This window comes from Muscardinus avellanarius (genome assembly GCF_963383645.1).
Source record: "Muscardinus avellanarius genome assembly, chromosome: 1".
Lineage (NCBI taxonomy): Eukaryota > Metazoa > Chordata > Mammalia > Rodentia > Gliridae > Muscardinus > Muscardinus avellanarius.
In genome coordinates, this window is record NC_137786.1 from 103,914,433 (window position 1) to 103,940,066 (window position 25,634).

Sequence of the window (25,634 nt, forward strand, 5' to 3'; positions counted from 1 at the left end):
AGAGAGTGTGTGGCAGAAGTCTGCTGGGTTTTGATATAAACCTTTAGTACTATTTGACTTTTTACTAGAGTAGCAGCTCTTCCAATGACCTTCTCTGCCCTCCCCTACATTATCTTTTCATTTGTAATGAAAAGATAATTTCAATTTCATATATCTTTTGATCTGAGAGGTCAGGCCCACTGAGCATGGCATGCTCCCTGCCAACAGCTCTTCCTCAGCACACTTCACACTTAAGTATAAATTGTTTGACCGTCTGACCAACCCTGTGTCCGGATCCCTAGCAGGTAGCAGGTTTTCTACAACATGTTCTTTAAAAAAAAAAAAAAAAAAAAAACAATTGAAACAAAACATTTGTATAAGGGAGTTTGCGTTCTTATATAATAAAAATGTCCACTAATAAAAAGCAAAAAGAAGTGGTATCAGTGCTGAGGTGATGACTCAGACTTCTGAGTGATGAAGGTGCGGTCACTGGCCTAGAAAGGACAGGGTAAAAATGAGGGCTTGACCTTCTCTAATCTGTCCCCCACACAGCGGCCAATGCCTTTCTGGATCCTTTGGCCTGACTACTCCTCTGCGGAAACCCTTCCTAGGTGTCCCTTGCCCTCTGACAGCCCAGGCATCTTCAGAGCTCAGGAGGCTGGCTGAACTGGCCCCAGTTACCTCTCCAGCTAAAGGCCCATGCTATCTCAGCCCTGTGCCAGCCCGCTCCCCATAGCCACAGTGATCTTTTTGTCTTGTTTTGTTTGTTTGTTTCTTGGTGGTACTGGGGTTTCTGGAAGCCCTTCTACCTCCGGGCTACACTCCCAGACCTATTTTATACTTTTTTTATTTTTGGGAACAGGGTCTCTTAAGCCAGCGAGGCTGGCTTTGAACCTGCATGATCCTCCTGTCTCTGCCTCCCAAGCGCGGGGATTACAAGTGTGCGCCACCACGCCCGGCGCCACAGTGATTCTTAAACTGCTTTCTCGCCTCCCTGTGACTCCGCACCAGCCATTTCCCTTCAGGAACTGTGCTTTCCCTTCAGCCTCTTCCCTCAGCTACTCCTCGTTCTCGTCACTCAGGCTGGTCAGTTTAGATGCTGCTGCCTCCAAGAAGTCTTCCTGACTTCCATGTTGTTCCCTGGTTGTTCCCACAGCACCTTGTGCTTTCCACACCATAGAACTGGCTGGTCTCCAGGGAACCACATGTCTCCATATTGACGGCCTTGCATCTTTCCATCACACTGATTCTGGGCTGGCCGTATGGATTGCTTCAGCCAACAGAGTGCAGGAAACAGGCCGCTGTGCTGGTTCTGGGCTTTGGCCTTAAGAAGCTTGGCAGCTTCTGCTTTTGAATTCTTGGAAGCTCTAAGCCACCATGTAAGAAGTTCAGCTACCCAGCTGGAGAGGCCACATGAAACAGAGAGGCCCTGAGCCTACACGTGGAGCAGAGAAGAGGCCGCGCCTTCCCAGTGCCCCAGTTGTCTTCATGCGACTCCCGCTCCAGCTGCCATCCGGCTGTGACCTCACGAGAGACCCCAGGCCAGACCAGCAGACTTGCCCCGCTGAGCCCAGCCAACTTGCAGAATTGTGAGAGATAATAAAATGAGTGTTTTAAGCCACTAAATTGTAGAGTGTTTGCTCTGCTGCAATAAATAACATAAATACCATTCTGTATTTTAATTGCCTACTGACTGCATTTGCCTTACTACACTATTTCCTCTGTGAGAGCGGGACCACAACCATTTTTTAAAGTTGTTTTATACTAAGGACATCTTCTAGTACTGCATAAGCTCTCATATAGTTGATTAATGGAAATTAAGAATGTCTACAAGCCAGACGCAGTGGCACACGCCTGTAATCTCAGTACTTGGGAGGTTGAGACAAGAGGATCACAGATTCAAGGACAAATTCAGCACTTAGTAAGACTCTCAGCAACCTAGTGAGACCCTGTTTCAAAAGGAAAAAAATAAATAAGCTGGGCATGTTGGTGCACACTTGTAATCTCAGTACTTGGGAGGCTGAGACAGGATGATCATAGGTTCAAAGTCAGCCTTGGCAACTTAACTTAGTGAGGCTCTCAGCAACCTAGTGAGACTATTTCCAAATAAGAAATAAAATTGAGCTGGGGTATAGCTTGGAGATGGAATGTCTCTGGGTTTAATTCACAGTACCAAAAAACAAATAAATAAAAAGGGCTGTAGTGTGGCTTAGAGGTAGAATGCCCTTAGGCTCTTCCCCCAGGTTTGAGAAAATAAGAAAAAAACAATGTCTATTAAAAAAAAATGAAGGCATCAGGGCATGGCTTACGCTTGTAATCCCAGCATTTGGGAGGCTAAGACAGGAGGATCACGGTTCGAGGACAGCCTCAGCTACTACTTACTGAGGCCCTTTGCAACTCAGTGAGACCCTGTTTCAAAATAAAGAATAAAAAATAGGGCTGGAGGTATAGCTTGGAGGCAGAATGCTCCTGGGTTCCATTGCTAGTATGTAAAAAAAAAAAAAAAAAACAGAAGGTAACAACAAAAGCCTAGAGAATGTGGCAGTACACAGAAGCGTGAGCACACATTCCAAGAGGTGATTAACTGGTACCTGGTCAATAGGTTCCCAGTGTAAGAGAGCTGCTTACTTTTGAAGAGAAATCCAGTCAACTGGACTTTGGGCCACAAAATAACACACAGCTTAAGAGTAGAAGAGAGTGGCTGTTGGTTTGAAGCCCGGGCAGCTCAGGCAAAGCCAAAGGTCAAGGAAACAAAGCTGCCATTCTGCCAGTGCTCCTAGTGTTTGGGTAAGGATTCAGCTGCCCCTGACACCTATCCCTTGCTCCAGTGGTCTGTTGTTCTCAGGCTTCTGGGAACAAGAAACAGCATAATGAAATTCTATACACAGGAACAGACACGTCATCCTCTCCTTTGGAAATTTTCAATCAGCTTCAACAAGGGAGGGCCCTCAATGAATGTGTGTATGTGGGCTGAGTGCATATCTACACATATCAGTAAGCACTATGACTGGGGGCTGGTGCTGTTGGCTGTAACCACCAGCACAAGGGGTCAACAAGCATTGTTTGAATATACTCTATGTATTTATAGTTTATGTCAAGTCCCAAATGGGACACAAAATGGGAAAATGCCCTCCCTGCCTTGACAGAGAGAGCCGAGAAGACCAGACTTACATAAGGAGAAATAACAGGACAACATCTATTTGCTACTAAACAGTGCAGTAAGAAATTGAGTGCTAGCCGGGCGTGGTGGCACACGCTTGTAATCCCAGCCTTCAGGAGGCTGAGACTGGAGGATCGCGGTTCACAGACAGCCTCAACTACTTAGTGAGGCCCTCCACAACTTAGTGAGGCCCTGTTTCAAAATAAAGAATAAGCCAGGCATGGCGGCACATGCTTGTAATCCCCGCGCTTGGGGGGCTGAGACAGGAAAATCACACAGGTTCGAAGTCAGCCTCAGCTACTTAGTGAGGCTCTCAGCAACTTAGTGAGACACTGTTTCCAAATAAAATATTAAATAGGTCTGGGAGTCTAGCCCAAAGGTAGAAGAGACTCTGGGTTCCATCCTCAGTACCACAAATAAGTAAGTAAGTAAGTAAGTAAGTAAGTAAATAAATAAATAAATAACAAAACAAAAAAAGAATAAAAAATTGAGCCGGGCATGGTGTATGCTTGTAATCCCAGCATTCGGAGGATTGCGGCTTGAGGACAGCCTCAGGTACTTACTGAGGCCTTCCACAACTTAGTGAGACCCTGTTTCAAAATAAAGAATTAAAAAAAAAATAGGGCAGTGTGTGTAGTTTGGAGGTCAAATGCCCCTGGGTTCCATCCCTACACTACCCCCGCCCCCCCCCAAAAAAAATAGGGCAGAGGGTGTAGCTCAGAGGTAGAATGGCCTTGGGTTCCATCCCCAGAGTCGCAAAAAAAAGAAAAGAAATCAAGTGCTATGGGAATTGGCACTCTTCACTGCAAAGATGGGAGTGGGCCTTGAAGGAGAAAGCCAACTACAGACAGACTGAAAGGAAGAAGGACATGAAATTCCCAGGAAGAACTGGCCAATCTAGAACCCTTTATTTTAAGGAATGTGAAAGAGAGCTGTCCCAAATTCCAAACCAAGGCTATTTCTAAAAAGTTTCTCAATATCCAGCTCTTGGGCCTTTATTTGATCTGAACATGATATATCCTGCCATAGACTGTGCATGCTCCTATGACGTTATCTAGAATACTTGCCTATTCAATTCCTCCAGTACCACAATTAATAGCAATTTATATTTATTGGGCTCTTACTGTGCACTAGGAACTATGTTAACATTTAAAATGTATTATCTGGAGACTGGGGAAGATGGTGGCGGCTGCGGCCTCAGCAGCAACAGCTGGCAGCGGCCAAGTAGGACATGTATTCCTCTGAGAAACCTCGGACAATAGATTTTGGTTTAATATCTGATTGGAACAACATACAGAGACATTTCCAGCCATGACTTTCTATCATATATAGGAGAGAGAGTGGAAAATGGTGGAATTAGAGGCAGGGTGGCAGCGTGGTGACCGCCACTGCAAGAAAAGTGATTTTTGGAGGAACATCCCAGAAGAGATCAGAAAGTAGACTGCTCCTGCCACACATGCATAAGAATTCTTAACAACATATACTCTAGGGAGACCAAGAAGGTGGCGGCGGCAGTGGCCAGTATCCAGGAGAGGCAGACAGATCCAATCAAATACACCTTGATTTTTTTGTGTGTGTGGTACTGGGGTTCCTGGAAGCCCTTCTACCTCCAGGCTACACTCCCACACCTATTTTTTTATTTTTTATTTTTTATTTGGAAACAGGGTCTCTTAAGCCAGCGAAGCTGACTACGAACCTGCGCGATCCTCCTGTCTCCGTTTCCCAAGCACAGGGATTACAAGCGTACACCACCACGCCTGGCTACACCTTGAATTTTTGAAGAAATCTCCCCAAAAGAGGATTGCTCCTGCTCCACATGCTTAGGAACTCTGGACAACATACTATGTAAAAAAAAATTTTGTCGAGTCTGACCAAGATGGCAGCCGTGCTGGTCAGTATTCAGGAGAGGCAGACATATCCAATCCAAACCACCTTGAATTTTTGAAGAAATTTCCCCAAAAGTAGACTGCTCCTGCTGCACATGCTCAGGAATTCTTGACAACATACTATGTAAGAAAAATGTCCCGGGGCGGGGGGAGTCAGAGGAGGCCCCACCCATATGGCCGGGCCAGCTGGTGGTGCTGGGCATCCCAAGAGACCTCAGCCCTCCTGGCCACCATGCTCCTTAGTGCTGCACTGGGGATGGAGGTGTGCTTGGAGCAGCAGATCCCACTCTCCATGGTGAGAATTGGGTCTCTGCTTTTGGTGGGGAGATAAAATCCTTTGCTGATAGGGAATCAGGCTCCTAGCTTCTGCAAATGACATGTGCTGTTTTCTCCTACTTAATAAAAATATGGAAGGAAAAATAGGAACCTCTGTAGATATCCTGCCCATGGTGACAGGGACCGAAGCCTGCCATGCAGGGGGCAGGGGCCCAGTCTAGAGCCAGTGTGGCTGGGCCCAAAGCCTGCTGCATGGCGAGGCCAGGTCTGGAGCCAGTGAGGACGGCCCGGAGCCTGCCGAGGAGAGGCTGGGTCTGGAGCCAGTATGGATGAACTGGAACCTGCCACACACCAAGGCCGGGTCTGGAGTCAGCGAGGCTGGACCCTGAGTTGTCTATGCAGTGAGGCCAGTGACTCGCCAAGGCCGGGTCTGGAGCCAGTGAGGCCAGGACTGAAGCCAGAAAGGCCAGGCCCAGAGCCTGCCATGTGGCGAGGCCAGGACTGGAGCCAGTGAAGCTGGACCCAGAGCCTGCCGCAGGGTGAAGTTGAGTCTGGAGCCAGTGAGGCCGGGACCGGAGCCTGCTGCAGGGCGAGGTGGAGTCTGGAGCCAGTGAGGCCGGGACCAGAGCCTGCCTGGCGGCAATGCCGGGTCTGGAGCCACAGTGGTTGGGCCCAGAACCTGCTGTGTGGCGAGGCAAGGTCTGGAGCCAGTGTGGCTGGGCCCTGAGCCTGCCTGGTGATAATGCCGGGTCTGGAGCCACAGTGGTTGGGCCCAGAATCTGCTGTGTGGCAAGGCAAGGTCTGGAGCCAGCATGGTTGGGCCCTGAGCCTGCCATGGGGTGAGCCCGGGCCTGGAGCCAGCATGGCCAGGCCCAGAGCCTTCAGCACAGTGAGGGCAGGACTGGAGACAGAGGCTGGGCCCTGAGCCTGCCGTGGGTAAGCCCATGTCTGGAGCCAGTGTGGTCAGGCCCAGAGCCTGCCGCAGGGCGAGGACGGATCTGGAGCCAGCAAGGCTGGGCCCGAAGTCTGTCGCGCAGCAGGCCTGGGACTGGGGCCTGCTCCACAGCAAAGGGCCAGCAGGTCCCTGCAACCATGTGGCCTGGAAGCATTAGAATCTGCCGCTTCCTCACCTCTCAGCAGATTCCCAGATCCAAGTGACCTCTATTAAAAATAACTGGCATTGAGTGGATCATCTTGTCAAAGTTACTCACCTTCTGGCTTTCAGGATTTCAGTAGGTGGGAATAAGTGTGGAAATTAAAAGAAGGACTTCCAAGGAAGAAAGAAACTGTAATTAATCAGATGTGGAGAAATAGAAGCTCTAATACATTGTTGGTGGGATTGCAAGTTGGTGCAACCACTTTGGAAAACAGTATGAAAGACCCTCAGAAGAAGGAAAACGAGCTTACCATATGATCCAGCAATACCATTTCTGGGTATCTCCCAAAAAGAATGAGAACCAAAATACCAAACTAATGCATGAGCAACCATGTTCATAGCTGCACAGCTCACCATTGACAAACTGTGGAACCAGCCAAGATATTCTTCAGCAGATGAGTGAACTTCAAAACAATGGGACGTGTACACAATGGAATTTTGCCCAGCCATAAGGGAGAACAAAATTATGGCATTTACAGTGAAATGTCACAAAAAATAAGAAATCAGATGCTTTTCCTAATGTGCGAAAAATAGGAAGAAATGGGTAACAGGAGGAACTGTAGATGAAGAAGGGATCCTATAGAGGAGCAATTAAGGTGGCCTATCTGAGGGGATGGAAAGGGAGAAGAAGGAAACTCTTTAAAGCACATGATATACTTAAATATATCAAAGTCAATCTGGAAGCCAAGCATGGGTAGGAGGAAGGGGGTGGGAAGAGGTTAGGGATTGGGTAAGGGCTGATTGGGTGATGTGTGCATGTATATCTCCACAAGATTTTTTAAAATCCCATTAAGATGTATGACTACAATGCACCAATAAAAATTTATTAAAAAATTAACCTAGCCGGACGTGGTGGCGCACGCTTGTAATCCCCACGCTTGGGAGGCAGAGGCAGGAGGATCGCGCAGGTTCAAAGCCAGACGCATTGGCTTGGGAGACCCTGTTTCCAAATATAAAAAGGTATAAAATAGGTCTGGGAGTGCAGCCCGGAGGTAGAAGGGCTTCCAGCAACCCCAGTACCACACACACACACACACACACACACACACACACACACAGTAACCTAAATTAAAAAATGTATTATCTAAGCCTCATAACAATTGCATACGGTATTATTTTTCCCCATTTTATAGAAAATGAAGAGGCTTAGTGTGGTTAAGGAATTTGCACAAGACAACATAGCTAAGAAATCAGAAAGATGGGATTCAAGCTCAGACTTGTGGGACTCCAGAATCCACTCTTAATCCATTGAACCATGTATTCCTGGAGGTCATGAATGCTCTTTATTCAATCTGTCTTCTCAGGTCCTAGGATAGTAGCTGACATATGGCTCAAAAACTGCTTAACAAATTAATACTACTTTCATACCATATGCCTGGGTCCTTAAGGAGGTACACCCAGTACTCTTTCACCCTAGAGACTTCCACTCACCTAACAGTCACAGTTCTGAGGGAAGAAAGTTGTCTTTATCTCATGGATACAAGTGTGGTGAAAGGGGAACTATTCTCCCAGAAAAGAACACAAGGTAACATTGGCTGGGTCTGAAGATGAGGGCTCTAATTAACAGGGTGTGTCAATGTATATGTGTGTGTGTGTGTGTGTGTGTGTGTGTGTGTGTGTGTGTGTGTGTATTGGTGGTACTGGGGGGTGGAACCCAGAGGCTTTCTACCTCCGGGCTATACTCCCAGACCTTTTTTATACTTTATTTGGAAACAGGGTCTAAGTTGCTGAGAGCCTCACTAAGTAGCTGAGACTGGCTTTGAACCTGTGTGATCGTACTGTCTCAGCCTCCCAAGCACGGGGATTACAAGCATGTGCCACCACGCCCGGCTGTGTCAATATATTTTGAAAGGAGCATCTCAAGAGTCTCAGCCTGTCATATACAGGAAGGACCCACAAGCCCAGACTATTACATCTGACACCATTGTGGCACCCAGACTGATACCCAGTCAAGGGAAGGGGTCAGCTTGAGGCTACAACAGTGAGATAAAAATGGGCCAGGGCTAGAACACTGAAATCAAAACCCTGCCCTTAGCTGGGCATGGTGGCACACGCGTGTAATCCCAGTACTTGGGAGGTGAGACTGGAGGATTGTAGGTTCTCAGCAACTTTGTGAGGTTGTCCGGAACTTCATGAGACCCTGTTTCAAAATGAAAAAATAAAAAATAGGGCTGGGTGTCGCTCACAGGTAGAAGCCCTCTGGGTTCCATCCCCAGTACCAAAAAAAAACAAACCCTGCCCTGTGTCTTTCTCATCCCCCTACTGGGATCTCTCTTTTTGTATACAGATTGGACCTGAGCCCAATTTAATTTATTTTCTGCAATACTGGAGATAAAACCCAGAGGCACTCTGCTTCCAAGCTACATCCCTAGCCCTATTTTTTATTCTTTATTTTGAAACAGAGTTTCACTAAGTTGCAGAGGGTCTAAGTAGCTGAAGCTGGCTGCAAACCTGCGATTCTCTTGTCTCAGCCTTCCAAATACCACACCTGGCTCCAATTTTATTATTATTAAATTTTGTAGTACTGGGGATAGAACCCAGGGGCTTTCTTCTTTTTTTTTTTTTTTTTTTTTTTTTTTTTTTTTTTTTTTTTGGTGGTACTGGGGTTCCTGGAAGCCCTTCTACCTCTGGGCTACACTCCCAGACCTATTTTTATATTTTTATTTAGAAATAGGGTCTCCTAAGCCAGCGCGCGCGGCTGGCTTCTAACCTGCGCGATCCTCCTGTCTCCGCCTCCCAAGCGCGGGGATTACAAGCGTGCGCCACCACGCCCGGCGAACCCAGGGGCTTTCTACCTCTGGGCTATAGTTCCAGACCTATGTATTTATTTAGGTGGTACTGGGGGGTGGAACCCAGAGGCTTTCTACCTCCGGAAGACACCCCAGCTCTATTTTATAATTTATTTGGAAACAGGGTCTCCCTAAATTGCTGAGAGCCTAAGTAGCTGAGGCTGGCTTCGAACCTGTGTGATCCTCCTGTCTCAGCATCCCAAGGGCTTGGATTACAAGCCTGCGCCACCACGCCCAGCTCAGACCTATTTTATAGTTTATTTGCAAACAGAGTCTCACTAAGTTGCTAGAGCCTCACTAAATAGCTGAGGCTGGCTTCAAACCTGCGCGATCCATTGTGCTCTAAGGCTCCCCTCGGTCCACTAAGCCTCGATACTTCGCCTCAAGCCTCGGGGGTCCCCCCTGGCGGCCCACGGGGCCTCCAAGGCCCTCTAGCGGCACCCAGGCCGCCCCAGCCCCTTCGCCCGGTGCAGCTCGGGCGGCCCAAGGCCCGGCCTCCTGCGGTCCGCCCGCCCCGCGCGCTCGCCCCGCCCCCGCTTCCTCCCCGGCGCGTCCTTCCGGCGCGGCCCCTTCTCATTGGCTGGCTGAGGGCTCGCGTGGGCACGCGCCACTCGGGGCACCTCCGCGGCCGCTGTGGCCGCCGTCCCGTGCTTCGGCCTGGCTTTTTCGGCCGCGAGCTCTGTATGGTGCTGGCGACGGCATGTGGCGCCTCACGGGGCTCCTGGGCCGAGGTAAGGGGCGTCGGCACCGCGAGCGCCCGGAGGCCGCCGAAGCTGAGCTGAAGGGGGCGGTGTGAGGAGCCGGCCTGCGCGCAGGGGGCGGGGTCAGGCCGGGGGGCGGGGCCTCACCTAGACGTCCAGGCCCAGCGAGAAGGAGGTGGAGTTTAGACTGGAGGCGGTGGAGCTCCGGGAAGCCAAGAGACCTTGAAAGTGGCCTAGAGGCTACGAAATTGGCGAAACCAAATAAGAGAAGGGCTTGGGGGTTGGAGATGGAACTCAGTGGTAGAGCAGACTTCAGGCCTTGGGTTTGCTCCCCAGCACTACAAAAAAATAAAAAATAAAAAAAGAGAAAGAAGGGCTTTACAGGCAACGTGTTCCATACATTGAGCGAAAGTGTGTGTGTGGATGTGTGGTCATAGAGCAAAGGTCTTCACCCATCTGAGGACTCTAGAATTGCGTGGGGTAACATTTTCAAAATGCAGATGCTGGTAATCCCAGTACTTGGGAGGCCGAGACAGGAGGATCACAGGTTCACTGAGAACCTTAGCAACTTGTGAGGCCCCTGCAACTGAGACCCTGTTTCAAAAGTAAACTAATAAAATAGGGCTGGGGGTCTAGCTCAACCAGTAGAACACCCCTAGGTTACATTCCCAGCAACACACACACACACACACACACACACACACACACACACACACACACGCTCAGCCAGGCATAGTGGCACACGCTTGTAATCCCAGTACTTGGGAAACAGACAGGAGAATTGCAGATTTGAGGCCAGCCTCAGCTACTTAGTGAAGCCCTCCACAACTTAGTGAGACCCTATTTCAAAATAAAGAATAAAAAACAGGGTTGGGGGTGTAGCTCGGAGATAGAATGCCCCTGGGTTCAATCCCCAGTAACACACACACACACACACACACACACCTTGATAGATCCTGCTTTATTGGTTCTGGAGTGGCACACTAGAGCCCCTTCTAGGTGAAAGAGTTCCATGTGCATCCGTGTTTGAGAACCAGTTTAGGGGCTGGGAATGTGACTCAGTGGTAGATCATTTGCCTATATTCAAAAGCCATGGGTTTGATCTCTAGCACCTCAAAATAAGTAAATAAAGAACCATTGCAGCTGGGTGTGGCATACCTGTAATCCTAGTACATTGGAGACTGAGACTGGAGGATTGCAGGTTCAAGTCCAGCCTCAGCAACTTAGTGACACTATCCTCCCTCTCTTTTCTTCTTTCTTTCTCTTTCTTCCTGTCTTTCTCTCTCTCTCTCTCTCTCTCTCTCTCTCTCTCACTCTCTCTCTCTCTCTCTCTCTCTCTTTCTCGCTTTCTGTAGTGCTAGGGATTGTACCTGGGGACATTATACCTCTAAGCTATACCTGTAGTCCTATTTTATTTTTTATTTGGAAACAGGATTTTGCTTAGTTGCTGAGAGCCTTACTTAAGTTGATGAGGCTGACTTCAAACCTGCAATCCTCATGTCTCAGCCTCCCAAGTACTGGGATCATAGTCATGTGTCACCACGCCCAGTGAAACTATTTCTAAAACAAAAACCAAAAATGGCTGGGAGTATAGCTCTGAGGTAGAATGCCTTGGTTCAGTCTCCAACACACACACACACACACACACACACACACTCTGCAGAGGCATATGCCAGTGGTTTTGGGGTTCCTGGGGTAATGCTATAACAAGTTGGAGGGAAGGTTGTTGGGACCACCTTTGTGTCATTGTTGTTTCTGTCGGAGTAACTTATCCTTGTTGCTCTATACAGGTCTTCCTCGGGTTCTGGGGCCTGACCTATGGAGGGTGACCCCTAAGCCCACCACCAACCCAAATGGGCCTCAGGCAACCTCTGCCCTGCTAGTCCCCGTGCCCAACCATGACAGGTGAGATACTGCCATTCCGTTACCCATCTCCTCCCCCGGACTCCCTTTGCCCCCATTTTGAACAGAACTTGATGGCCTCTACTTGCATCATCTAGGTCAGGCCACCATGGCCCAAGCACAAACAGGGGTCCAAAGTCCCATGGATGGAAGGATGCCTTCCAGTGGATGTCTGCTCGTGTCTCCCCAAATACCCTGTGGGATGCCATCTCGTGGGTAAGACTTCCCTTGCTCTGTCCTTTACCTTCAACGTGACTGAGAATGATCCTGCTTCAAAGAATGCCCTAGTCTAGAATCACGAACATATTCATGGAGATAATGCCACTCCTCCTTCTCCTGCTGAGTGTGTATTCTCATTTCATCCGGCAAATATTTACATAGCTGAGTTCAGTAGCACACGCTTGTAATCCCAGTACTTGGAAGGCTGAGACAGGAAGATCACAGAGGCCAGTATCAGCAACTTAGCAAGACCATGCTTTAAAATAAAAAATAAAAAAGGACTAGGGGCATAGCTCAGAGGCAGAGTACACCTGGGTTCAATCCCCAGTACAGAAAGAAAGAAAAAGAAAAGCAGAACACGACAAAACATTTATATAATGCCTTCTCCAAGCCAGGTGTTTTTGCTAGGTACTAGAGAACATAACATCCTTGTTATGTACAAGACATATAATTTTTGCCTTCAAGGAGTTTATAACACATAGCATTACTTACTAATATAAACTATCATGCATGCATTATCTTGTTTAATCCTTAAAAATCTTCTAAGAGAAATGTAATCTTCATTTATATGTAGGAAACTCAGTTTCTGAAATATTAGGTGATGTGTTTGAGGTCACATGGCTGTTAAAGGAGAAGCCAGGTTTAAATGTGGGCTCAGGCTGTGCCACTTGATTTCTTCACCTATTACGATTTATAAAGAACCTCATACCGAGCCTAGCCCATAATAGCTTCTCAATAAATATTTGTTGGCTTTTTCCTCTACAATTAGATGCTACTTCAGTAGTGAATATTCAGTCTAATAAGGCCAAATGTCTACCTTTATGGAAGTTCCAGATGGAGGTTTAGTTTATAAGGTACTGTGAGGGAAGCTGACACGTACTCTCATGACTGTCTCATCCCATCCTGCTACTTCATGCTGTGACTTTGGGCAAATGACTTGTTCTTTCTGAGCCTCACTTTTCTCATCTGTAAATTGGTATCATCAGCAGAACCTGGGAGGTCCATGGGACAGGGACACCCTCCTCTGGGTTTCTGTGGAGTAGGGGCATAACGTACCCTGGAGAGAGAAGCATTTCCCATTTTGCCAAAGATCTGAGCCCTGGGGCAGTTCCACGCTGAGTCCTTCTGTGCACTGGGCCTGGATTCCAGATGTCCCAATGCCATGTCCTGGGGTCTCTGGGCTCTGGCACTGTTGTCCATATAAAAGGGCCTGCACACAGGCTGTCCCAGCACCATGGGTACTTGTCCCTTTCTTCACGGTGATGGTGCCTTCTCTTCCTTCTGGTCTGAGCTCACTCATCACCCCTAAGGGAGGTTTTCCTTGACTTCTTGTCAGGCCTCTTCTTATATCTGTATAACCTGATTTATTTCCTTCTTGGCATTTAGCATAACTTGCTAGCCTTTGTATTTATTTTCTGTGTGTGTAAGTGGGTTTTATCTTTCTCTCTTAACACATGGCATAAACTTGCTGAGGGCAGAGACCGTGTCTGTCTTATTTGCTGTCATACACAGTGCCTGTTGCAACTGACAAGTATTTGGGTGTCCCTTCCTGAGCACAACACAGGAGGAGATAGGGGAAATCAAGCAGTCCCTGGGCTAAGAGCTAGCTTAGGTCTTCTCCAGACCTGTTGGGGAAGAGACCCTTCAACAAGCCTCCAGCTAGTAGTGTGTATGGTGGGCTGGCTTGGTTGGGGAAAGGGAGGGCATGTGCCAGACTGAGAGTGAGTGTGGTGGGGACACTGCCTTGTCTTTGCATGTATGGCAAAGCCCCAACTTACCACATCATCTTTTTGCCTATCTAGACTTGTGTATTTGGTTACTTGTGGTACGTTTATTTAGCGTGTGTTAGCAGGCCTCTACTGTAGCTTAGCATTGTGCCGGGCACCAGCGATACTCTAGTAAGAAAACAATGCATGGTTTCCTGCCTCTGTTGTACTTAAGAGACCAACGGGAACAACAGACTTTAGATGAGTAATTGTAGCAGTGATTATTACCAGGAGTGGAGATGTAGCTCAGTGGCAGAGCTCTTGTCTAGCATGCGTGAGGCCATGGGTTCAATCCCCAGAATGGGGGGGGGGAATTAAAGTAGCAGAGAAGCGGGTGTGTTGTGAGAGTGTAGTGGGGGATCTGCCCAGCTGGAGTCAGGAGAGGCTTCCTGAGGAAATGACGACTGGGCTGAAGACTGGTCTGAAGGGGTGGACTGGTAGAGGACCATATCCCCACTGTGCTCTCTTCCCAGGGCACTCTGGCCGTGCTGGCCCTGCAGCTGGCCAGGCAGATCCACTTCCAGGCGTCCCTGCCAGCAGGACCTCAGCAAGCAGAGCGCTGCTCTTGGCGCAGCCCCCTGGACCGCCTCCTCTCATCTCGTTGGTGGCACCACCCACACTCCTGTGAGTTCTCAGTCCGGGCAGGAGGGCTGGGCTGTGTTTCTGTGGGCCAGGAAGCATCTTCGGACACACCTCAGGAAAAGAGCCATCAGCAGCTCCTTGCCTTTCCTCTCTGAAATCAGAGGAAGGGGAATGTGGGAGTGTTGTAGCCACCCCGGGTGTAGCCACCTCTGCCCTCAGTGACCCCCCTCCATATCCTCCCATGGCCTGGCACAGAGGAAGCCTCCCAGGTCCAGGCTACTGTAGATGCTGGGTGTGGCGGCCTTCCCAGCCCTCAACCAGTTAGGTCATCCTTTGGTCAGTCACCCAGTCACTCATCAATAAAGGAATCTTTACTGAGTGTGTATTGTGTGCTGTGGCACAGAGACTGTAGAGCCTAATGGCTGAGGCTCTGGAGTCACACGGTGAGGGCTCAGGTCCCAGTTCTGCCACATACTCGTCTAGTGTCCTTGAAGAAATCTCTTTCAACTTCAATGTGCCTCTGTTTCTTCATCTGTAAAATGGAGCAGTAATGATAAAACCCAGTGCAGAGATTTCTTGAGAAGACTAAGTGAATTAACAGATGTCAAGGACTTAGAGCATAGTGCTTGATAATTATTAGTTCAAAATACTAGTTTTTGAGCCGGGCGTGGTGGTGCATACTTGTAGTCCTAGTACTTGGGAAGCCGAGATAAGAGGATCACAGGTTCAAGGATAGCCTCAGCAAATAGTAAGACTCTTAGCAACCTATTCTTTCAAAATAAAAATAAAATAGGGCTTGGGGTGTAGCTCAGAGGTAGAATGCCTCTGGGGTTCAATCCCCAGTACCACAATAAATAAATAAATAAATAAATAAATAAATAAATGCTAGTTTTTGTCTTTATTTTGGTGATAATTATCACCAGTATTACCATTAAACATAGTGCTTGCTAGGTTCTGGGGCTACAGCAGTGAATAAGATAGATGCCTGTCTGATGCTGGACTAATTCAAACAGAGGAGCAATTTACACTGAGGATGGGACAGCAGTGTACATATGGGCCCTGGAGAGCTCTGTGGAGAGAGGCCAGCAGAGGAAATGGAAGAGGAAGGGTGGGGAGGGGGAGTCACAGGACTTTCTCAGTTCTTTCTCTGGCTTCCACACCTCAGGGAGGACTCAGTCCAGTCCCCAGTCCCCTTCTCAGCTGACCACTCTTGCTGGCTCTTTCCAGCACTGCGGAGTCATGTCCTCCCTGGCCCCAATGGCTCAGCTCCCAGGCACAGTGGCTTCAGGGAACCCAGGCTGGGCCAGGGACAGCCCTCAGCTCAGCCCAGGAGCTTCTCTGCACATGGCACCTTGAAAGTAACTGATGCTCAGGCGCCCCCTGAGGAAGGTAAGTCCTCAACCTCTAGGAGTCGGCAGAAGGTGGGCATTCTCAGACAAGGGACTTTTCATTCTTGTGAGGTCTTATGCTTCCTGGGCTGATTCAGAGTTGTTTTAGATCCTGGTGGGTGCCGGGCGGAGAGGCCGGGCAGCCCGGAAAGAAGGGAAACAGGAGAAGCGTGCTCTTCTCCCTCACCCTGGCAGGGTGTGGCCTTTCCTTGCAGAGCTCGGTGATTTTGGCTTCCTGTGTGGCAGCGGTAACTTCAAGTCTGAGGCCAAGCCAGCCCAGCCTCAGTTCCCTGGTGAAAAGAAGGTATTACCCAAATTTGACCACCTGGGTTCTCTAATATCCTCTGGGGCAGGTGGCAATCCCAGTGAATCATCCCTTGATCTGTCTGTATATTTTTTCCCTAGGAACAAGAAAAGTCCAAACCTCTCCCCCTAGAGGAGGCTGTGACTTCCATTCAGCAGCTCTTCCAGCTCAGCGTTTCCATTGCCTTCAACTTACTGGGTAACTGGGGGGACCTGCCTTGAGGCAGGAGGATGGGAACCTGGAGAGGGAGTGGGGTGGGTGGAGTATAGTCAGGTTAAGGAGCAGCTTAAACAAATTTTATTTTCTTGAGTAGTTGGACCAATCTGGCTGTAGTTTGGTAATGTCAGAGACTTATTCTTATTCACATATATTCTGCCATTCTTTTTTTTTTTTTTTTTTTGGTGGTACTAGGGATTGAATACAGGGGGATTCTACTTCTGAGCTAGGTCTCTAGACCTATTTTATTTTTTTATTTTGAAGGAGCATCTCACTAAGTTGCAGAAGGTCTTTTTTTTTTTTAGGTTGCTGAGATTGACCGTGAACCTGCATCCTCCTGTCTTAGCCTCCCAAGTACTAGGATTACTGGCATGTACTACCAAACCCGGCTGTGTTTTGCCATTCCTAAAACTGGCTCCCATCCTGTGTCCAGTTTAGCTATTCCAGCTGCTGGTCTCCTATCTGTATTCTAGTCTGCTAGAAGGGAGATGGTTGGGGAAGCTAAAGGACCACTCCTTGCCTTTAAGGACATGACATAGGAGTTGCATAATCTGGAATGTACTTAGGGCCATACCAATCACAGAGGAGGTAGGGAAATGTATTCTATACATAAGTCTCTGTATGTTTTAATTTTCAGCACACAGTTACTATGTTACTGTGTAAGTAGGAAAAAAATAGACCTTAGAGGACCTAGCATTTTCTGCCACATTAGGAAAAGCAGTCTACTGAGGTTTGGAGCAGGCCCTCATGCACATGAATGGGAAGGTCTTACCTTTCTCTGAAGACTTCCTGATCTGTGGTTGCAGGCCTTCTGTGTGAAGAAGGTTCCCCAAAGCACCTATCGGGCAGGTAGGTCAAGGCTGGGGTTCGTTCAGAACAACCTGACTGAGCATTCACCTTCTCTAGGCCCTGTTTTCAGTTCAGGGATACAGTGATCCACAAGTCAAAATCCCTATTCTCATGGCACTCACATATGATTTGAAGGAGAGAAAAACAGTAAATTGGCAAATATATAAAAAAAATTTCAGATGATGATAAATGTTACAAAGAAAATAAAACAAGGGAATGTGACTTGGGAAGTAAACATTTGGAAGTGTTTATTGGAAAGAAGACCCTTGAACTAAGACCTGACTGATGGAAGCAAGCCAATTTTGGAGCTGGGCTTGGTGAGCATGCCTGTAATCCAAGTACTTGGGAGGGTGAGATAGGAGAATTGCAATTTCGAGGGCAGCCTCAGCAAGTAGTGAGAATCTCACCAACCCAGAGAGACCCTTTTTCAAAAATAAAAACAAAATAGGGCTGAGGGTGTAGATTGGAGGTAAAATGCCTGCAGGTTCAATCTCCAGTACTAAAAAAAAAAAAAAAAAAAAAAAAAAAACTGGAAAGAAAGAAAAAGTAGAAAAGTCAGAGAAGGCAAGGGCTTGTGTGCCAAGGTCAAAATGTATACATTTTCTAATGAGACAAGAAGCCATTAGAGCATTTTAAACTGGAGTAGGAAGAGAGTCACATAACCTGATTTACTTTGCCAAGGGTCTCTGGCTGTTGTGTAGACCAACGTGGATGGTAGGGAGGCCAGAGGAGAAACTGGAGCCCAGGTATGAGCTGTTACCACAGCTGAGCTTGACAGTGGCTTGGTGGAGATTAGAGGGAAAGGGGAGGAGAAGAGTGGAGAGAGAGCTCAGGTTACCAGTGGAGCCAGCACGGGAACCTGGGACCTGGTGGGATCCTTTGCCCTCAGAGTCTTCCACAAGGACAGGGCTCTGTGAGCCCCGGACAGTGAGTTGTCAGGCAGGCAGCAGGGAGGTGACTAATTCACTGCCAGCTGAGTGGAACCTGGTTTCTCCCTCATTAGCTTTTGAGATCTTGATGGGCAGTTTCTGCTCAGAATTTTCTTGCTCATTTCTTCATTCATATATTCATTTATTCATCAAGTAAGCACTGTGGCAGAACACAAAGGCAGCATAAGCTATAATCATATTTTGCATTTGTATAGAGCTTTCATCCTATGCAAAGTTATTTCTCCTACATTCTTTTTTTCTGCTCTGCCTCTAGGATTTTACAGTCTAATTGAGGAGACAGGACTTGTATGTACTCTTGAAACAGTTTAGCTCACAGAAAAAAGTTTGGTATATTAGGGAAGTGCCAAAAAACCGTGCAGTGCCTGAGTGTGGTCTGAAGGTTCTGAGCACACCAGGATGGGAGTCCTCCTGGGGGAAAAGGGGGCCCAGGCAGGAGCCAGGTGGAGCAAAGCTGAGACCTGGCTGCGCTGGCTCCTCACCTGTTTATATTTGTTTGGGCAATTGAAAGAATCTGGGCTTCAGAGTTGGATGTAACTGCATGCAAGTCTTGCATGTCTTATATTACTGCTACCAGTTTGCTCATTAAGACAAGATTAAAAAGTGGAGCATGGCCGGGCGTGGTGGTGCACACTTGTAATCCCCGCGCTTGGGAGGCGGAGACAGGAGGATCACACAGGTTCGAAGCCAGCCGCGCTAGCTTAAGAGACCCTGTTTCCACATAAATATATAAAATAGGCCTGGGAGTGTAGCCTGGAGGTAGAAGGGCTTCCAGGAACCCCAGTACCCACCCACCCCCCCCCACACACACACACAGTGGAGCATGGGTGATACATGCCTGTAATCCCAGCACTTTGGAGGCTGAGGCAGGAGGATCACAGGTGTGAGGCCATACTCAGAAACTTAGTGAGACTCTGTTTCAAAATTAAAAATAAAATAGGGCCGGGTATGGTAGTGTATGCTACTTAGTGAGGCTCTCAGCAATTTATGAGACCCTGTTTCCAAATAAAAATATAAAATAGCTCTGGGAGTATAGCCCAGGGGTAGAAAGCCCCTGGGCTCCACCCCCAGTACCACCACCAAAAAAAAAAGAAAGTAAGCTGGGGGTATAGCTCAGAGGTAGAACACTCCGGGGTTCAATCCCCAGTACCATAAATAAATAAACTAATTAATTAAAATAAAATGGAGTTGAACATGGTGGCTAAGACAGGAGGATCGTAGGTTTGAGTCCAGCTTCAGCAATTTAGTGAGGTTCTCAGCAACTTAGCGGGATTTTGTTTCCAAATAAAAAATAAAAATAGGGCTGGAGGCATAGCCCATTAGTAGAAGACCTTTGGGTTCCATCCCCAGTACCACACACAAAAATAAACAAATAAGAAAGAAAGAAATGGGAGAGTAGCTTAGAGTAGAATGCCCCTGTGTTCAATTCTTAGTACCAAACAAACAAGATTAACAGTATCAGGTAGGGTTCATTGGTTATAAAGCAACCTAAACCACTCTGTATAACATATGCTCGAAAGGAATAGATGGGGTCGATTGGCCTGGCAGGCCTCAGAAAGAACAAGAATCAGCACAGCCCCAGACATTCAGGGGTTGCGCCTAATAGTATCTCCATGCTGTTGCTGTCAGAATAAACTCATAAAAACTGTTTCCCCTCCTTGTCTAGGCTGATCAAGATTCAGGTTCCTGCGAAAGTGTCTCATTGGTTAGGAAGAGCACAGGCACGTTGATTGACGGCACCTGGGGAGGTATAGTCCCCAAGGGACAATCAGAGTGCTTTTACCGTGGAAGGAGAGATAGTTTATAGGAGGGCAGAGCCCGCAGTTGTCTGTGGTAGACCAGTGAGCTATTTGGAGGGTAGAAATATATGCCAGTGTCTAAAAGAGAAGAAAAGTCTGGAATGAGATGCAGAGTCCATGTGCATCTGGCTGAGGACATGGGACATGCACAGAGAGTGGTATGTTTGTGCCCTGTGCTTTTTTTTTTACAGGGACAGAGAACATGAAGAATGGGGACTACACAGCAGCCTTTTCTTATTTCCAAAAAGCTGCAGACCGTGGCTACAGCAAAGCACAGTACAACATAGGCTTGTGTCACGAGCACGGCAGAGGTACCCCCAGGGACCTCAGTAAGGTACTGTCCTTCTGCTCCTGTCCCTAGGCCCATCCCAAGGCTGCCCAGCGTGATCTCCACACAAAAGCAGTGGGCAGGGATACAGGAAGTCTGGCTTCTCTGGGCCTCAGCTTGGTTGCAGCCTACCTGTATGGGAAAGATGAGAAAGCTGGGCATGATGGTACTTGCCCTTAATCCTGGCTACTCGGGAGGCTGAAGCAGGAGGATCACAAAGTTCAAGGACAGCCTGGAAAACCTAGTAAGACCCTGTCTCAAGGCTAGGAATATAGTAGAACATGCTGGGTTCAATCTTCAGTAATGCAAAAAACAAAACAAACACACAAAACACACACACACGCACACACACACACACACACACACCACCCACCACCACCAAAACACCGCTTTTAACTTGTAGGGTTTAGATTCAAAATTCAGGGAAGGTGGTAATCTTGCCTTATCTGTACTTGTACTTTCAGACCCTAGAATAGCACATTGATAAAGGGATACATTTTAAAAATGTAGGATATGTTCACAAAGATGTTATATGTAAGAACAAATTTCTTCAAGTTTTATATGAAGGGAAATCAGCTTAAAGCTCCTTCAGCAGAGAACTGGTTAATTACATCTACATGGGCCTTAACACTGATGTGCTAGATCTATATATTGGCAGGGAAAGACATTCATGGTGTATTGTTAAGTAAAAGAAATAGGTTATAGACTAGAGTAGTATGAACCAGTTCTCTTTCTTTCTGTGTATATGTAATACATATCTATGGGAAGAAATTTGCAAGTATATACCCTAAAATTTTAATAGATAATGATCTTTGGAAAGCTGTGTTTCTTGGGATTTTATGTTTCTATTTTTAAATTTTGGCTTATCTGTATTTCCTGACTAATCTATAATGATTATGTATTATTTAAACGATTTTTTAAAAAAATTACTCAAAGAAAAAGTTGCTTATAGAGTTACCAGCAGACTGGTGATTCTCCCCTTGCCCTAGGCAATCCTTTATTACCGACTCGCCGCCAACCAGGGCCACAGCCTGGCTCAGTACCGCTATGCCAGGTGCCTTCTGAAAGACCTCGCCTTCTCGGGTGACCCTGAGCAGCAGAGGGCGGTGTCCATGCTGCGGCAAGCTGCAGACTCAGGCTTGAGAGAGGTGAGTGGCATGGCAGGGTCTGTCCTGAGTTCCGGGGGCATGTGGAGCATAAAAGCAACCAGGATGGCCAGGTGTGGTGGCACATGCTTGTAATCCCAACATTTGGGAGGTGGAGACCGGGGGATCATGGTTCGCAGACAGCCTCAATTACTTAGTGAGGCTCTTTGCAACTAAAAAATAGGGCTGGGGGTGTAGCTCATAGGTAGAATGCCCCTGGGTTCCATCGCCAAATCCCCAGTAACGCAAAAAAAAAAAAAAAAAAAAGCAACCAGGATGCCATTTTCCTTCCTCCTTGTCCACAGGCTCAAGCTTTCCTTGGAGTGCTTTTCACCAAAGAGCCATACCTGGATGAGCAGAGAGCGGTGAAATATCTTTGGCTTGCAGCCAACAACGGGGTATGAGATCACTGGTATCCAGGCTTGTTGGGGATCAGGTCTTAACAGAGGAGGGATTTGAAAATTGGTACTGAGTTGTGCAGTTGGGATATGCTTACTAAAAGCCTTGGGCTGGCTGCAGGCCTCAGATTTGGCTGACTTACTATGTGACCCTTGGGCAGGTCCAGTGGTGTGCTGGAGGCAAAAAAGAGCTGGGGCAGGAGTATTTGCTCACAGACAGTGCTAAATGCTGCAAAGCAGGCTTCCTCCCCGCCAAGCTGGTTAAACATTTACTAGCACACTGCTGGGTTAGTTACTTCTGGATTCAAACGTCTTTCCTCATTTTTAAAACTGATGCCTGCCAGGTGTGGTGACACACATCTGTAATCCCAGTGTTTAGGAGGCTGAGACAAGGATCACAGGTTCAAGGACAGCCTCAGCAGGTAGTGAGACTCTCATCAACCTAGCCAGACCCTGTTTCCAAATAAGAAATCAGGCTGGGGATGTAGCTTAAAGGTAGAATGCCTTTAGGTTCACTCCCCAGTCCTGCAAATAAAATAAAATAAAATAACACTGATGCCTGCCTTACCTGTCAACCACTCTACAAGGTTGTTGGAAGGATCACAATCTAACTGAGCTGACAGGTATGAGGGCACTTTGGAAGCTGTTCCTGTGACTGGCACACCATTGTAAATGGTGGTAGCCTGGGGAGTCAGACATGGTGACCACACTGGGCATTTTGCAGAGAGAGGGTTGTCTGGTTGTCTATGAACTGGTACATTGGCATTTGGATGGCATGACCCAGAGTTTGTTCCATGAAGCTTTCATTCCATGGGATGTTTATGAGTAATACAAGGGAGGAAATATAGTTGGGTTTGAGAGTACTGAGTTAGCAGCTGTCTTTACTGCAGGGAGTCAGTGAACTTTATGTTGTTGTGGAGCACCAAGAAGGAAAGCTGTGCTTCGAGTGTGTCAGACAGTGCATTTTTTCATTTGCACCTTGAAAGTTCAGGAGTCCTGGCTTAGGGCAGGACTCCCGCCGAGGAGATGACTGCTTTTCTTTGCAGCACAGTGCAGCATACTTGCAGCTTTATGGAACTCAGGCATCAGACTACTTTTTATTGTCTGTTCTTTGTTGCCCAAAGTATCTGTAGTAGCTGTCAGAAAGGGACTGATGCCGTTAACCAGTATCTGGCACTGGGTCTGCTTTTCCTTGCAAAGGCACCCAGATCCTTCCTCAGGCTGAGCGGGCCTGCATTTCCTATTGGGCACACTTGTGGACACCCTGGCCACAAGTCAGACCGAGAGGTAAAGTACACATAGGACATCTGTCACCTGTTGTGGAGCACTGTGCTGGGACACAGCCCCACATTCTCCCACCTGCAGGGATCTGAGTCTCCCTGGGTGTGTACTGAGCAGTGGTACAGGGGTGGCTGTGTAGCTTTACTTCTGTTCACTGTGCTCTCACCTGGCCCATAGCCTCAAGTCTGTCGTGTTATTGCAGAGACTTTGACCTGCATGCCTCGGAAGCAGGGTAAGAATGTGCAGCAGAAACTTGACTGTGAAGAGTAGAAGAGAAATGGAGCCATGGCTGGGTGTGGCAGGGTACACCTGTAATTCCAGGACCTCAGGTTTGAGGCCAACTTCAGCAATTTAGCAGGGCCCTCAGCAACTTAGCAAGAACCTGTTTTGAAATAAAAAATAAAAAGGGACTGGGGGTGTAACTCAGAGATAGAGTGCCCCTGGGTTCAATCTCTAATACCAAAAACAAACAAAAACAAAGAAGAATAGGACTATCCACAGAGGTCTAATTTTTTTAAGTTGGAGATTGGATATGATGGAAATATTTTAGTAGAGGGAGAGATTAATGATGTAAGTATCAAATAATAGCACTAATCTCAGCACTATTTATATAGTAACACAACAGCCTAATAAGATAGTGCAATTACTGTAACCCTACTTTCTTTTCTTTTCTTTTCTTTTTGTGGTACTGGGGACCCAGGGACATTCTACCTCTGAGCTACACCCCCAGCCCTGTTTTTAAATTTTGAAATGGGGTCTCACTAAGTTGTAGAGGCTAAGTTGCTGAGGCTAGCCATGAACCTGCTTTCCTCCTATCTCAGCCTCCAAGGGTTGGGATTATAGGTATGCACCACCACACCCCACATATAACCCACCTTATAAATGAGGAAACTGAGGCCGAAATGTAGAGTGACATGTCTGAGGTTACCTAGCTGGTAAGTGCTAGAGCCAAGATTGGCACCAGGCTGACTGGCTCTACAGGCCAGGCTCCCAAGACCGTCCCCAGAGAGGAGAGAGGACCCAGAGCCATGGGCACAGGGCGTGGCCTTTTGGAAGAGAAGTGTGTGCTGTGTGTTTCTGCTTTGCAGCCCTCTCAGGCAGAGGCTCAGGAAGGGCCCTTGGGAGGCCAGCCCTCCTCCCTGGCTTTGCTCTCGGGAGAACGCAAGAGGCTGACTCCAGCTTTTCTGTACCAGGCTGGGTATTTCCTGCAGCCTTCTTTTAGCCAGTCTCAGTGAGAGAAGCCTCCATGCTACTGTGGCTGGAATCTCCTGGGTGGAGGGATCTGTCTCCTCTGGACTGGGCAAGCTCTGGGCCTCTGCCATGTCATGGTTGAGATCTCTTGGAATGGGGTGGGTCCAGGCCGAGCCTTGACCCTGTATGAATGAAGCCCAGCATGCCTGGCTCCACCTCCCTCCTGGCAGAACACTTCACTCCCTCAGTCATACATGAATGCATCTGTATGTCTGTCTGTTTTCTCCTTAGGACTCACAAAGCAGGTACCACTTGGGAATTTGCTATGAGAAGGGCCTTGGTGTGCAGAGGAATCTGGGAGAGGCCGTGAGCTGTTACCAGCAGTCGGCAGCTCTGGGAAATAAGCCTGCCCAGGAGAGGCTGCAGGCCCTCTTTCCCATGGAGGCAGCAGGTATGAATGCAAGTCCAAGCCAGATGGCTCCTCTCCTGAGCTCAGTACTAGGACAGACAAGGAGGAGGTAGTAGCCTTCTCCAGCCCCAGCACAGCTTTTGGAGTCATGCGAAACCTGAGTTTTAACTCTTGCTACCACTGAACTGAGCCTCCATGATTTTGAGCCTCAGTTTCTTCACCTCTGACCATCAAGGTAATAGTACCTAATTCATTAGCAGGTGAGTAAACGGAGAGGCTGATAAAGGGCTCAGCACAGCCTGACACAGCGGGTACTGAACAAATGCGCTGCTCTGATGGCTTCTTGGGAGAGACAGTGCCCTGAGGCTGTTGCAGCTGCCTTCTTGGGCTCTCTGAGCTCTACTCACTGATGAGTCACTTGGGCTGAGCTGGGCCAACAGTGCCAGGGGGACCAAGTTCTGTAAACAGTCCTTGCTTCACTGAGCATGGTGGTGCATGCCTGTAATCTCAGTGACTTGGGAGTCTGAGGCAGGAGGATCACAGGTGGGCCAGTCTCACAATTTAGAGAGACTTTGTCTCAAGATAAGGCTGCAGCTATAACTCAGTGGTAAAGTGCCCTGGGTTCAATCCCCAGTACTGCAAAAAAAAAAAAAAAAAAAAAAAAAAAAAAGTCCTTGCTCCAAAGTAGTAGTCTGAAATACCAAATGAGTAAGTGTTGCTCTCACCCCTCATATTGCCCCAGGGCCCAGCCAGCTGGCAGTTACAGGACTGAAGTCTTCCTCCAGCCCTTCCCTCTGCAGCCTGAACACCCTGCTGGCAGGCGCCTCTGTCCTCCCTCATGCCTCTAGCACGGGGAACCTTGGCCTCCTCTGCAGAAGTGGATGTCTCGGAGCCAGCCCCGGAGCCTCCAGCAGGGACGTCCCCTCCTTGGAAAGGAGTCTCGTAAGGCTGGGCTTTGGCTAA

General features: G+C 48.0%; 1 protein-coding gene across 1 annotated transcript; it reads left to right on the forward strand.

Annotated features, from left to right (window-relative positions):
• Positions 1 to 9,946: 9,946 nt before the first annotated feature.
• On the forward strand, positions 9,947 to 25,634 carry DELE1 (DAP3 binding cell death enhancer 1; the record flags this gene model as incomplete). Its single annotated transcript, XM_080712326.1, has 12 exons — positions 9,947 to 9,977; positions 11,738 to 11,852; positions 11,948 to 12,065; positions 14,308 to 14,458; positions 15,644 to 15,805; positions 16,020 to 16,108; positions 16,210 to 16,306; positions 20,111 to 20,253; positions 21,237 to 21,395; positions 21,698 to 21,790; positions 24,554 to 24,713; positions 25,414 to 25,634. 12 exons carry the CDS (start codon positions 9,947 to 9,949, stop codon positions 25,632 to 25,634), a joined length of 1,539 nt encoding a protein of 512 aa, XP_080568452.1.